Raw genomic sequence first — 14,558 nt, 5'->3', positions numbered from 1 at the left:
CAAATACAGGGAATAGGGAGCCATTTGGAAATATATATAGGGAATAGGGAGCCATTTGGGACTACATTTATTTTATTTTATTTATTTTACCTTTATTCAACCAGGCAAGTCAGTTAAGAACAAATTCTTATTTTCAATGACGGCCTGGGAACAGTGGGTTAACTGCCTGTTCAGGGGCAGAACGACAGATTTTTACCTTGTCAGCTCGGGGGTTTGAACTGGCAACCTTCCGGTTACTAGTCCAACGCTCTAACCACTAGGCTACCCAATAGGGAGCCATTTGGGGCATATCCAACCCAGGACTTTTTATTGCAGGCCGTCACTATTAAGTGGTTTCTTCTGCAGGGCTGTTCAACTACAGGCCCATAAAGGGGTTCGGATAAAAACAACTTTACTGATGGTTCTCTCTTCTCCCTGATAGTTTGATAGTCTGAACGTTTGATAGTCTGATATTTAAATAGTTTGATGGCAATTGATTGAAAGAGAGAATCAAATTATTTCTGCACATAATTTAATGGCCTGCTTTATTAGGCGAATCTCTATCTTTATGTGAAGGCATAAGAAACATGGACTCCGACAATAGAGACCGTAACCCAACATCTAGCGACCTTGTCAAAGGGTTCGGATCTCTTGGCGTAACAGCTATGTTGGGTTGATAGTCATTGGACTGGAGTTTGAGTATGTGTGATCCCTGGGGGAATTGAACCCATGACCTTCCAACTGAGCCACACAGGTAGCCTAGCGGTTAGAGCGTTGGGCCCGTAACTGAAAGGTTGCTGGATCGACATCCCTGAGCTGACAAGGTAAAAATATGTCGTTCTACCCCTGAGCAAGGCAGTTAACCCACTTTTCCCTCAGTGCCGTGGATGTTGACTATGGCAGCCCCCTGTACCTCTCTGATTCAGAGGGGTTGGGTTAAATGCAGAAGATGCATGCAGTTGTACAACTGACTAGGTATCCCTCTATCCTTTCCCCACAGGCTAAGTGATAGCTTTGAACTGAGCCACACGGGCTAAGTGATAGCTTTGAACTGAGCCACACAGGCTAAGTGATAGATTTGAACTGATCCACACAGGCTAAGTGATAGCCTGTGTGGATCAGTTCAAAGTTCAAGCCTGTGTGGCTCAGTTCAGCTTCGCCTGTGTGGCCAGTTCAAAGCTATCATTTAGTGGCTCAGTTCAAAGCTATCACAGCCTGTGTGGCTCAGTTCAAAGCTATCACGTAGCCTGTGTGGCTCAGTTCAAAGCTATCACGTAGCCTGTGTGGCTCAGTTCAAAGCTATCACTTAGCCTGTGTGGCTCAGTTCAAAGCTATCACTTAGCCTGTGTGGCTCAGTTCAAAGCTATCACTTAGCCTGTGTGGCTCAGTTCAAAGCTATCACTTAGCTTTGAACTGATCCGCACAGGCTAAGTGATAGCCTGTGTGGATCAGTTCAAAGCTATCACTTAGCCTGTGTGGATCAGTTCAAAGCTAAGTGATAGCTTAGCAGAAGAGGGAAATCAGAGGGTTGCAGAAGAGGGAAATCAGTGTATGAGAGGGAGCCACTTTAGACTGTACCTCTTTCTCTGCCTCCACCCATTAGCTCTTATTTTAACCAATTTTAATTATTCTTAACCGTCGATGAGTAACCAAGTTCCTCATCCAATCATGTGGCTTATTATTGCAGGTAGGCTGTCCCTGGAGGAATTCATCAAAGGTGCCAAGAGTGACCCGTCAATAGTCCGCCTGTTACAGTGTGACCCCAGCAGTGCCAGTCAGTTCTGAACACACACACTACTTTTAAGCCCACTGTCACATGACTAATATTATATAAATATTGTAATTATCATCACTGTTGTTTTGAAGATGGTTTGATTTGTACTTTGACAGTTCCATTTTAATCCATAGGAGGATGTTTATAAAATGTAATAATTTTCATATTGTATTTCACTGTAAATGTAATATGTGTCCACATGTTTTGGTCCATAAGTATGTTTTAGTATCCTGATAGTGTTTGTTGTGCAACAATGACATCTAGAATGAAGTGAAGTATTGCATATGCTGTATCAAGCCCCTGAGAAAGGCCCAAGGCACCTGAGAAAGGCCCAAGGCACCTGAGAAAGGCCCAAGGCACCTGAGAAAGGCCCAAGGCACCTGAGAAAGGCCCAAGGCACCTGAGAAAGACCCAAGGCCCTGAGAAAGACCCAAGGCCCTGAGAAAGACCCAAGGCCCTGAGAAAGACCCAAGGCCCTGAGAAAGACCCAAGGCCCTGAGAAAGACCCAAGGCCCTGAGAAAGACCCAAGGCCCTGAGAAAGACCCAAGGCCCTGAGAAAACCCAAGGCCCTGAGAAAACCCAAGGCCCTGAGAAAGACCCAAGGCCCTGAGAAAGACCCAAGGCCCTGAGAAAGACCCAAGGCCCTGAGAAAGACCCAAGGCCCTGAGAAAGACCCAAGGCCCTGAGAAAGACCCAAGGCCCTGAGAAAAACCCAAGGCCCTGAGAAAAACTTACAAGACTCTGATGCCAGATAACGATATTGTGATATTTATTCTGTTTAATTGCAAAAACATTTTGGTTAAATTCATATGATTAAATTCACCATAAGTTAGGTTTTAGGCCCTGTGCCTTTGAATGTGTGGCTAACTGATACAACCCACTTCCGCTAGCATTGCTAGATTCTCAAAAAGAAATGCTAGCCAGGAGAATCTGGGCATTGCTTAACAAACAGCTAACAATGGTTGGGAGGAAACGAAAATAGGGAAAGATGAGAATAAAACTGATAAATAATTACTTTTAACCTCTAAAACACAGGGGTTTGCCTTGAAATGTGTCTGTTAAAACTAATAATACCTCTAATGCTGTTTTGCTGAGTGTTGAGTTTTGTGACGTGACAAAACATCCCTATACCTACTGCCAAGCTTGTGTTTGTAGAGTTGAAAATAAAGTTGTCAAAAACCCTCCAGCTACAGTGCACGTTATTCTTCACTCCGTCTTTGTCACTATTTCGTCATATCCGTGGACACCACACTTCCTGCCTGCCACCTGGCAACCGAACGTGAGAGCTTCCTGTACTCCTCCTCCTACCAGGGGAGAGGGAGACAAGATGATTGATTGCATTTTGGCTGTAGAAAATACAAATATCCTCTCACCATTTGACTATGTGTAAAAAAAATAAAAAATAAAAGTAATATCCTCTCACCATTTGACAGGGTGTAGAAAATACAAATATCACCTTACCATTTGACTATGTGTAAAAAAAATAAAAAATAAAAGTAATATCCTCTCACCATTTGACTATGTGTAAAAAAAAATAAAAAATAAAAGTAATATCCTCTCACCATTTGACAGGGTGTAGAAAATACAAATATCACCTTACCATTTGACAGGGTGTAGATCACTGAAGCATTGAAAGTGTCGCCTGCTCCGAGCGTGTCCACAAGGGCCTCCGGTGGAAAGGCATCTGAGTGGACCACTATGCCATCAGGACCCATCGCATCTGCCCCTTTCTCTGCCCAGGCACATATGAGGACAGCCCTGGAACACAGGAAGCCTGCTTTCAGGTGTTGAGACTACAATGGAAAACTGGATCAGAATATGAAGAGTTAACAGTGGCATAAAGTTTTAGACTGTACCCCCCCCTGCACATCCTCGCCCTCTTTTCCCCCAATCCGTCTGTCAGTCAGTCTCTTTCCAGCCATCTTTCCGTCCATCAGTCTCTCTACCTACCTACCTACCTGTCTGTCTGTCCCTCGCTCTCTTCCTCCATCTGTGTGTCCACTCACCCTTTCTTCACTCTGTGGTAGAGGCCATTCAGAGCACTGGCAGCGGAGTGGAAGCCAAAATGCATGGCCACATCTTTACTGACAAACACCTGGAGAGGAGAGAAAAACGTTGTTTCAGGTCAGGTACAGGGCAGTGTTATGACAGTTACCAGGTTTGGTAATGCCCTCTAATGCCAGCAATGACATAATCAGGATAAATAGTGATGAACTATCATTCTATACATGTTATATAGGGGGGCTGGGCATCCTTATAAGGCCATGTGGACTGGGCATCCTTATAAGGCCATGTGGACTGGGCATCCTGAAGAAGGCACTCTCACAATAAAAATGTATCAAAATCAACCTCCAAACCTGTAGAGAACACTGAACGTGTTTTTGTCTGTCTAGATGTTGTCGGGAGGCATTGTTCCAGAGTGTTATGAGTGATACTCATGCTGTCATTGAGGGCGTCGTACCACATCACCATAGTGGAAGAGCTGGTACAGAGGCTCCCTGGTCTTCTCTATCTCCACGGATACGGTGATCCTGTGTTGCTGTGGCAACGTGTTGTTAGACAGTTCCACCTGCTGGATCATCTTCACCTGCTCCTCGGCATTACGGCCCTGTCAAACATGTTTTAAACATGACCAAAACGGGTCATGGGATGTTACACTGTTGGTCATGTTTATAACATGTTCGTATTTTAAGTGTAATAAACAGTACATGATACAAAAATGGTTGAATCATGATTAAATATAGAGTTCTATGAAATGAAGGTTAAAGGGTCAATCTGCAGTTCAAATAACAGCCAAAGTGGACACCAAGACACATTTTTAGGTAAACAGTTTAGAGATGGGCCTGGAGAAATGTAACCACTCACAAATTCATACACAGGGTTATGGATGAAAGGACCGAACTTCCATGACATTAAAAATGATTGTTTTAACCATGTGTTTACAAACACTGGTGTTATGATGCAGCTGAACAAAGCTCATGAGGCATATAGAAAAGTCATATTCTTCAATAATCAATGGATATATATATATATATCATTCATTTCAAAGTCCAAGCAATCGATTGCACCTTTAGCCTCGGAGTAGAGTGTCCGGATGACTGTGTGATCACGCTCTCCGTAGCCGATGTGAGCAAGACATTTAAACAGGTATTCACAAGGCCGCAGGGCCAGACGGATTACCAAGGACGTGTACTCAGAGCATGCGCGGACCAACTGGCAAGAGTCTTCATTGACATATTTTTAAACTCTCCCTGTCCCAGTCTGTAATACCTACATGCTTTAAGTAGACCACCATAGTCCCTGTTCCCAAGAGAGCGAAGGTCACCTGGCTAAATGACTACCGCCCCGTAGCACACACATCAGTAGCCATGAAGTGCTTTGAAAGGCTGGTCATGGCTAACATCAACACAATCATCCCGGAAACACTAGACCCACTCCAATTCGCATACCGCACCAACAGATCCACAGATGAGAATGCTGTTCCTTGACAACAGCTCAGCATTCAACACCATAGTGCCCACAAAACTCATCACTAAACTAAGGACCCTGGGACTAAACTCCTCCCTCTGCAACTGGATCCTGGACTTCCTGACGGGCCGACCCCAGGTGGTAAGAGTAGGTAACAACATATCTGCCACGCTGATCCTCAACACGAGGGCCCCTCAGGGGAGCATGCTTAATCCCCTCCTGTACCCTCTTTTCACCCACGATTGCGTGGCCAAGCACGACTTCAACACTATCATTAAGTTCACTGACGACACAATGGTGGTAGGCCTGATCACCGACAACGATGAGACAGCCTATAGGGAGGAGGTCAGAGACCTGTCAGTGTGGTGCCATGAACAACAACCTCTTCCTCAACGTGAGCAAAACAAAGGAGATGATCGTGGACTACAGGAAAAGGAGGGCTGAACACGCCCCCATTAACATCACTAGGGCTGTAGTGGAGCGGGTCGAGAGTTTCAAGTTCCTTGGTGTGAACATCAACAAACACACCAAAAAAGTTGTGAAGAGGGCACGACAATGCCCGTTTCCCCCTCAGGAGACTGAAAAGATTTGGCATGGGTCCTCAGATCCTCAAAAAGTTCTACAGCTGCACCATCGAGAGTATCACCACCTGGTCTGGCAACTGCTCAGCATACGTAAGGCGCTACAGATGGTAGTGCATACAGCCCAGTATATCACAGGGCCAAGCTTCCTGCCCTCCAGGACCTCTATACCAGGCGGTGTCAGATGAAGGCCCAATACATTGTCAAAGACTCCAGTCACGCAAGTAATAGACGGTTCTCTCTGCTACCACATGGCAAGTGGTACCGGAGCTCCAAGTCTAGGACCAAAAGGCTCCTTAACAGCTTCTACCCCCAAGCCATAAGACGGCTGAACAATTAATCAAATGGCCACCGGACTATTTACATTGACCTCCACCCCTTTGTTTTTACACTGCTGCTACTCGCTGTTTATTATCTATGCATAGTCACTTTACCCCTACCGACATGTACAAATGACTTTGACTAACCTGTACCCCCTCACATGGACTCGGTACCAGTACCCTCTGTATAAAGCCTCATTACTGTGGTTTTGTTGTGGTACTTTTTATTTTTTTTAAACTTTAGTTTATTTAGTAAATACTTTCTTAAAATTGCATTGTTGGTTAAGGTCTTGTAAGCAAGTATTTCACTGTAAGGTCTACACATGTTGTATTTGGTGAATGTGACAAATAACATTTGATTTGATCAATAAGGTCAAAGTTGAACCTAAATCTAGAGTGTTCTATAACCTCTTTGTGAGCTCACCTCCCAGTGGATCCATTTGTACTGACTGAAATCTACCTTAGAGAAGTCTGCTGCTGACACATCAGGCAGGTTTCTGAGAGAAAGAGAGAGGGGGGGAGAAAGAAAGAGGGGAAGAGAGGGAGAGAGAGGGGAGAGAGTTGGAGGGAGGGGGAGGAAGAGAGAAAGAGGGGGGATAAGAGGGGGGAAAGAGAAACAAAGAGATGTCCTTTTGTAAATAAAATTATTAGTAACCTTATTGGATAGGCAACCTGGACTCAGGGTTAGATGTAACATAGTAAATGTTATTCTGGGACACAATTAGTATGATAGGTTGCAGTTGTAAATGAGAACTTGTTCTCAACTGGCCTACCAGGTTAAATAATGGTGAAATAAAAAGTTGTGTTTTGTATGGTATGTATTAATTTGATGTCCATTATCCATTTTGCATGATATGTTATGAACTGCAATTCATACAATATGCTACGAATTTGCAAAACGTATAATATATTACGAATTCCAATTTGTTGTAGCTAGCATTAGCTCGGTGGCAAATACTAACTAGATTGCTAAAGTTAGCTCGGCTGGGGGGTTGGGGAGTCAGGTTAAAGGGTTAAGGTTAATGGAAGGGTTAGCTAAGAAGTTACAAAGTAGCAATTAGCCGCAAAGTAGCTAGTTAGCAAACATTTTACATTTGTCCATGATGACATTCTAACACACAACCTTTGGGTTGCTAGACATTTGCTTTATATGCCTGCTCATCCACCCTACTTTAGTGTTTGCCTTAAGTAACCTTCTGTCTTTCGTAAACATAAAACGTAACATATCATACGAATTTGAGTGTCCCCGGATTTACATTTATATATTAAGTCTAGTCTATGAGACCAGGCTGGGATAGGAAATCAAGCTAGCTTAATAGATATAGAATAGATTAGAATGAGAAAAGTTAGTTCTGAAAACTGAGTTCATAATCAAAAACTGGGAGGAGAGGAGGGTGTCAATCTCAAATCTGATTGGTTGTCATGTTGCACCATAGAGCCCCAGAAATGCACCCTACCAAGTTTGACAGAAAACTCATCTTGAAACGAGGGAAAGTTCATACTCCCACCCCACTAGCTGATTGGCTGCTTTTTAGGCAATTGAGAAATAAATGGACCGGAAGAATAAATAAAAAAAAAAGGCAAAATCTTGGTATTTTCTTGATGCTATGACAGAGTCTGCTGGTAATCTCTCTATATTCTGGAAAACTGTTAACTTCTTGGTGACAGGGGGTAGCTTATTGAGTAGCTTGGATGAATAAGGTGCCCAGAGTAAACTGCCTGCTACTCTGTACCAGATGCTAATATAGGTATGTTATTAGTAGTATTGGATAGAAAACACTCTGAAGTTTCTAAAACTGTTTGAATGATGTCTGTGAGTATAACAGAACTCAAATGGCAGGCGAAAACCTGAGATAAATCCAACCAGGCAGTGGGGAATCTGTGGCTTGTAGTTTTTTAACTCAGCCCCTATTGTAGATACAGTGGGATATTGGTTATGTTGCACTTCCTAAGGCTTCCACTAGATGTCAACAGTCTTTAGAACTTTGTTTGAGCCTTCTACTGTGAAGTGGGACCGAATGAGAGAGGAATGAGTCAGGTGTCTGGCAGAGTGCCACAGGCTCGTATCGCGCGGTCACAAGAGCGTTAGCTCTCGTTCCATTGCTTTTCTACAGACATTCTACAGACATTCTACAGACATACAACTTTTAGTCCGATGTTCGGCTGGACCTGAACACGCGTTTGGATTCGTTTACCAAACGAAGCTATTTGGTCATAAATTATGAACATTATCGAACAAATCAAACATTTATGGTGGAATTGGGATTCCTGGGAGTGCATTCTGATGAAGATAATCAAAGGTAAGTGAATATTTTTGATGCTATTCCTGACTGATGTTGACTACACAATATGGCGGATATCTTTTTGGCTGCTTTGTTGTCTGAACGCTGTAAGATTATTGCATGGTTAGCCTTTTCCGTAAAGTTTTCAAATCTGACACAGTGGTTGCATTAAGGAGAAGTATTTCTGTAATTCCATGTATAACACTTTTTCATCAATATTTATGAGTATTTCTGTAAATTGATGTGGCTCTCTGTAAGATCACCGCAGACAGATTATTTCACTGTATCACAATTCCAGTGGGTCAGAAGTTTACATACACTAAGTTGACTGTGCCTTTAAACAGCTTGGAAAATTCCAGAAAATGATGTCATTGCTTTAGAAGCTTCTGTTAGGCTAATTGACATAATTTTTGTCAATTGGAGGTGTACCTGTGGATGTATTTCAAGGCCTACCTTCAAACACAGTGCCACTTTCCTTGATATCATGGGAAAATCAAAAGAAAATCAGCCAAGACCTCAGAAGAAAATTGTAGACCTCCACAAGTCTGGTTCATCCTTGGGAAAATTTTCCAAATGCCCGAAGGTACCACGTTCATTTGTACAAACAATAGTACGCAAGTATAAACACCATGGGACTACACAGCCATCATACCGCTCTGGAAGGAGACGCATTCTGTCTCCTAGAGATGAACGTACTTTGGTGCGAAAAGTGAAAATCAATCCCAGAACAACAGCAAAGGACCTTGTGAAGATGCTGGAGGAAACAGGTACAAAAGTATCTGTATCCACTGTAAAACGAGTCCTATAATCGACATAACCTGAAAAGCCGCTCAGCAAGGACAAAGTCACTGCTCCAAAACAGCCATAAAAAAGCCAGACTATGGTTTGCAACTGCACGTGGGGAAAAAGGTCATAATTTTTGGAAACGTCCTCTGGTCCGATGAAACAAAAATAGAACTGGCCATATTGACCATCGTTATGTTTGGAGGAAAAATGGGGAGGCTTGCAAGCCGAAGAACACCATCCCAACCGTGAAGCACAGGGGTGGCAGTAACATGTTTGTGAGGGTGCTTTGCTGCAGGAGGGACTGGTGCACTTCACAAAATAGATGGCATCATGAGAAAGGCAAATTATGTGGATATATTGAAGCAACATCTCAAGACATCAGTCAGGAAGTTAAAGCTTGGTCGCAAATGTGTCTTCCAAATGCACAATTACCCCAAGCATACTTCCAAAGTTATGGCAAAATGGCTTAAGGACTTAAGGTATTGGAGTGGCCATCACAACAATTGTAGCTACTACAACAATTGGACACCACAAAATTGGGGAGGAAAAAAAAAAAAAACTGGAATTGTGAAAAACTGAGTTTAAATGTATAAGGTGTATGTAAACTTCTGATTTCAACTGTACATGCATGCTACGGCATCAACACTTAAACCACTGGATGCTACTTATCATTGTGCACTTATATTTATTATAACAGAACTCACCACTGTGTTTAATATCAAAATGTGGGTTGGACTTTGAGACGAGAACAACATGCTCTCGTGTTTGTCTATAAGGCACTTCTGAATAAACTACCTTCTATCATCACTTCTCAGCATTATAATTCCTAAAACCAGGACTCATTAAACTTGAGGCCCATGCGATTTCCAGAGTTGGGTATGGCTGTCTTTTCCTGTTTCGATCCTTGCCTATGGAATAGCCTGCAGACTAAACTTACACTTGAGACTCTTGTCCCCCTGTCGCCCATTAAACATTTATTGGAGGATTTTTATTTTTCTATTGCTTGTAACTGCTTCAGGTAATGCAAGTTCTTGTGCTGTTATCAAATTGTATTTGTCACATACACATTGTTAGCAGACGTTAATGCGAGTGTAGCGAAATGCTTGTTAGGGGAATAACCTGTTAGGGGAATAACCTGTTAGGGGAATAACCTGTTAGGGGAATAACCTGTTAGGGGAATAACCTGTTAGTGGAATAACCTGTTAGGGGAATAACCTGTTAGGGGAATAACCTGTTAGTAGAATAACCTGTTAGTAGAATAACCTGTCAGGGGAATAACCTGTTAGGGGAATAACCTGTTAGGGGAATAACCTGTTAGGGGAATAACCTGTTAGGGGAATAACCTGTTAGGGGAATAACCTGTTTGGGGAATAACCTGTCAGGGGAATAACCTGTCAGGGGAATAACCTGTCAGGGGAATAACCTGTTAGTAGAATAACCTGTTAGGGGAATAACCTGATAGGGGAATAAACAGATAGGGGAATAACCTGTTAGGGGAATAACCTGTTAGTAGAATAACCTGTTAGGGGAATAACCTGTTAGGGGAATAACCTGTTAGGGGAATAACCTGTTAGGGGAATAACCTGTTAGGGGAATAAGCTGTGTGTAATCTGCTGCTGTATTTTTTGTGTTATCTGTGATGGTTTAGTGTAGTTTCTTAATCATTGTACCTGAACTGTATGTGTTAACATGTATACGCAGGGCCCAGCTGTAAAAGAGACCTTGGTCTCAGTCAGTTTTCCTTGTTGAAATAAATGAATAGTACTACTCCTCCTTGGAAATCACATGATACAGTATTATCAATGGATGAAATGACATTGTGACAACACATTTAGCATGCAGCGATCGAATTGGTAGAATTAGAGATGATCCCCAGAATTAACCCACGCAGCGCCACTACAGACTGACACGCCCCTAACCCTACGTTTATGGGACATACTGCTACAAACTGTAAAGCTGATGATACATCGGCAATATTGCCTCAAATTTGCTAGTGTAATCATGGCCTTAACTGACTTGGCTTCTGAGTAACATTCATCTATAGTGTAATGAATATCTCACTCACTAATGATTAACTCACTCACTAATTATTAACTCACTTGGCTCAAGAAGTTTGACTAAGAATGACAATCTTCCAACACCCTTTGAGCTGATATTGTGAGGCAGTTATCTGGCGTTGTGTGACGCTCCATTCTGGCTCTAGTCTACTGCAGTGGAGCTGCACATCCCGTATTAGACCCAAACACAGCATTACAGAATCCAGCGCCGGATCGTCCACCGCCTGCGTGTCTTACGTGTCGGAGAGCACGACCGTGCGTGAGCCTCTGGGGGGACACACCACGCAACAGGCACACGGGGTCTCCCCCTCCCGCTGCCAGGCAACGGATGAAATGTCCACCCCGCGGCGCAAGAAATCGCCCACGATGAAGCTGACAGAGCAGAGAGACAGACACACACACACACACAAACAAACACGCAAACCCTCAATGAACCCAATGATAATGATACTATATACATCGTCGTTAATATCATATCATTATTGTAATAGAATAATGATGATAAATAACACGCGTTTCCTCTGGCCTGAAGGGACGGAGCGAGGGGTAACATTTGCTGCAGGCTGGGAGACCAGGGCATAACCTATGACCTCTGAGAAGCACACCTGGGAGATGGGGTAGAGCAGGGGGTTAGTGGGGACAGGTTTCCACCTAGTGGTAGAGACAGGGATAGCAGCACAGGAGAGCCCAAGTGGAGAAGTGAGCAAGTGGAGAAGTGAGTGTGGAATTTCAGGAGAGGATCTGAATTGAACCCCCCACACACACACACACACACCTAACCACAGACACACACACCTAACCACAGACACACAAACCTAAACACAGAAACACGAACCTAAACACAGACACAGACCTAAACACAGACACACAAACCTAAACACAGACACACAAACCTAAATACAGACACACAAACCTAAATACAGACACAGACCTAAACACAGATCTAAACACAGACACACACAAACCTGTTCATGTGTAGGATGGTGCGAGTGCCCGTGGTCACATTGCTTATGATCATAGAGGTAGGGAAGGAGCTGTGAGGGTGTTCTGATAGGAGAGAGATGTCAATCTGGTACTTCTGAAAGTCATCTAGTACGAAGCTGTGGGATATAGTCACTGTATAAGAAAGAGAGACATCTAGGTAGACAGTTAGTTGTTGTTGAGATCCATAAGTGTTCTTGATCATAGCACCACCACCACCACCTCAGGAAAAACTGGAATAAATGACGGCAGATCACAGACGTTTTGGAAGATGTCTTTGTAACACCAAAACGACGTGAAATAACAAACAAAAAATATGCATGTCTTAATTGATTCTAAACACATTAAATAAATCCCCAAAAAGTAGACCTAAGGATTTGAGTCTACCTAAACACATTAAATAAATCCCCAAAAAGTAGACCTAAGGATTTGAGTCTACCTAAACACATTAAATAAATCCCCAAAAAGTAGACCTAAGGATTTGAGTCTACCTAAACACATTAAATAAATCCCCAAAAAGTAGACCTAAGGATTTGAGTCTACCTAAACACATTAAATAAATCCCCAAAAAGTAGACCTAAGGATTTGAGTCTACCTAAACACATTAAATAAATCCCCAAAAGTAGACCTAAGGATTTGAGTCTACCTAAACACATTAAATAAATCCCCAAAAAGTAGACCTAAGGATTTGAGTCTACCTAAACACATTAAATAAATCCCCAAAAGTAGACCTAAGGATTTGAGTCTACCTAAACACATTAAATAAATCCCCAAAAAGTAGACCTAAGGATTTGAGTCTACCTAAACACATTAAATAAATCCCCAAAAAGTAGACCTAAGGATTTGAGTCTACCTAAACACATTAAATAAATCCCCAAAAAGTAGACCTAAGGAAGATGATAGAATAAAATACATATTATTTTTATAATAATCCAAGAGTTTGTCAGATGTAATATCTGTTTTTATAAACTGGGTGGTTTGAGCCCTGAATGCTGATTGTCTGGCAGCCATGGTATATCAGACAGTATACCATGGGTTATGACAAAACATTTATTTTTACTGCTCTAATTGCGTTGACAACCAGTTTATAATAGCAATAAGGCACCTTTGGGGGATTGTGATATATGGCCAATATACCACTGCTAAGGGCTGTGTCCAGGCACATGACGCATACAGACCTTAGCCACACCTCCTCGGGCCTTATTGCTTTAAATTGACAACATACTACTTACTCTGCAACATGCCCAGGAGCTAGGGACCCCATGAACGCACAGGGAGCGCCAAGGAGTGACAGCACAGTGCACGAGTTGGACGCGTTCCCACCACGCTGCCATCGTTGAGACAAACACCTGTGCGCACATGCAGAGGCATGGGTGGAACAACAGACAGCTGTAATATCTTAGTTTAGGTAGTAACCATGACTGCCCTCCTTCAAGTCATTCATTTGCTGTTGTGAATTTACTGACTAGTGTAGCAATATTGAAACAACGGCTTTCATGTTTCTTTTCGGGCTAGTCTAGTGCAAGTAGGATATATCTTAGTAGGTCTAGGCGTAAAGAACGTAAAACTCACTTCATTATAATTTTTGCAAGCTAGTGGTACAGCGAAGTGTGTAGTTCGTTCACAAGTGGATCTGTCACAGGCCCTAGCCATAACATTTACGCTTACCCTTATTCTAACCTTAACCAACCCTAATCCTTACCTTAACCATTTTAAATGTCAACTTCAAATGGGGTAGGGACGTGCCAAGGATCCCGCATTGCAATGCGCTAAGTAGCAGAGTATTGCGCATGCGCAGAGCTTTATTCGCTCCGCTCCGTAGTCATAAAAAGGGTGTGAGTGTTTTTAGGACTGTAGCTATGTAATTGAAATGGTAAATGCACCAGAGATGATGAGTGCATTCAGTATGAAACATCACTTACCTGGTGTCAGTGTCCTCTTCCGGGTATTTGTCCACTACATTGATAATATCCAGACATACCAGCCCGATACACAGTATCTTTTTGTCACCCATGTTCCCTGCGTGAAATAACGGGACTTTGAACTTCGGATACAACGTTGCTCATATCACACTTGTGTGGTCTTTGAACCCCAGATATGTGACCACCAATAGGGCGAGACGAACACGGTCTGGCTCTGCTTTGCGGAGCGTGTGCGCCTGCGCCGCTTATCCTTTATCTTTAAAGAAACATGTTTTTCCCCCCTCCTGAAAGTTCCCGAGTGTAACCGGAAGATGGTGCTGTTGAACGCCCAACTTTAATCATACGGTACCCTAATCGACCTGGTAGTTAATTGCGTTCGCCTGATAGTTCATTGGATTCATCTGGTT

The 14,558-nt window shown here is 42.9% G+C and overlaps 2 protein-coding genes across 7 annotated transcripts in view; one reads left to right on the top strand and one right to left on the bottom strand.

Annotated features, from left to right (window-relative positions):
• LOC118362220 (hippocalcin-like protein 1) overlaps positions 1–3,370 on the top strand; it is a 26,867-nt gene extending 23,497 nt beyond the window's left edge. The window contains exons 4-5 of one of the 2 annotated variants that reach the window (XM_052485810.1): positions 1,667–1,753; positions 2,018–2,322. In XM_052485810.1, the coding sequence (XP_052341770.1) occupies positions 1,667–1,753; positions 2,018–2,022 (92 nt within the window). In that variant the 3' untranslated portion in view covers positions 2,023–2,322. Of the gene's footprint in view, positions 1–1,666 lie in introns of both variants that reach the window. The other variant, XM_052485809.1, reaches the window with a different exon arrangement.
• On the bottom strand, positions 2,502–14,420 carry khk (ketohexokinase). Of its 5 annotated transcripts, XM_052485803.1 has the most exons (9): positions 14,152–14,420; positions 13,462–13,578; positions 12,214–12,348; positions 11,486–11,620; positions 6,548–6,620; positions 4,216–4,362; positions 3,761–3,849; positions 3,355–3,512; positions 2,502–3,058 (listed from the first exon to the last, which is right to left on the bottom strand). In XM_052485803.1, exons 1-9 carry the CDS (start codon positions 14,241–14,243, stop codon positions 2,961–2,963), a joined length of 1,044 nt encoding a protein of 347 aa, XP_052341763.1. In that variant the 5' UTR covers positions 14,244–14,420; the 3' UTR covers positions 2,502–2,960. The 5 variants fall into 5 exon arrangements, with proteins under 5 accessions (XP_052341763.1, XP_052341766.1, XP_052341765.1 ...); XM_052485806.1 differs by lacking the exon at positions 11,486–11,620 and having other exon boundaries at positions 14,152–14,415; XM_052485805.1 differs by lacking the exon at positions 12,214–12,348 and having other exon boundaries at positions 14,152–14,415.
• Positions 14,421–14,558: the final 138 nt, after the last annotated feature.

Source organism: Oncorhynchus keta, chromosome 29 (assembly GCF_023373465.1).
Source record: "Oncorhynchus keta strain PuntledgeMale-10-30-2019 chromosome 29, Oket_V2, whole genome shotgun sequence".
Taxonomy (NCBI): domain Eukaryota; kingdom Metazoa; phylum Chordata; class Actinopteri; order Salmoniformes; family Salmonidae; genus Oncorhynchus; species Oncorhynchus keta.
The sequence above is the reverse complement of the archived record's forward strand: the minus strand, read 5'-3'. Positions and strand labels throughout refer to the sequence as shown.

What these genes read in the sequence shown, in the direction of transcription:
- khk (XM_052485803.1), bottom strand. Translation starts at nt 14,243, where the DNA reads ATGGGTGACAAAAAGATACTGTGTATCGGGCTGGTATGTCTGGATATT. An exon ending in ACCATCCTACACATGAACAG is followed by an intron (nt 11,621 to 12,213) that starts GTTTGTGTGTGT and finishes CTGCTCTGTCAG; the next exon opens with CTTCATCGTGGGCGATTTCT. An exon ending in GATCTACACCCTGTCAAATG is followed by an intron (nt 3,059 to 3,354) that starts GTAAGGTGATAT and finishes CTCCCCTGGTAG; the next exon opens with GAGGAGGAGTACAGGAAGCT.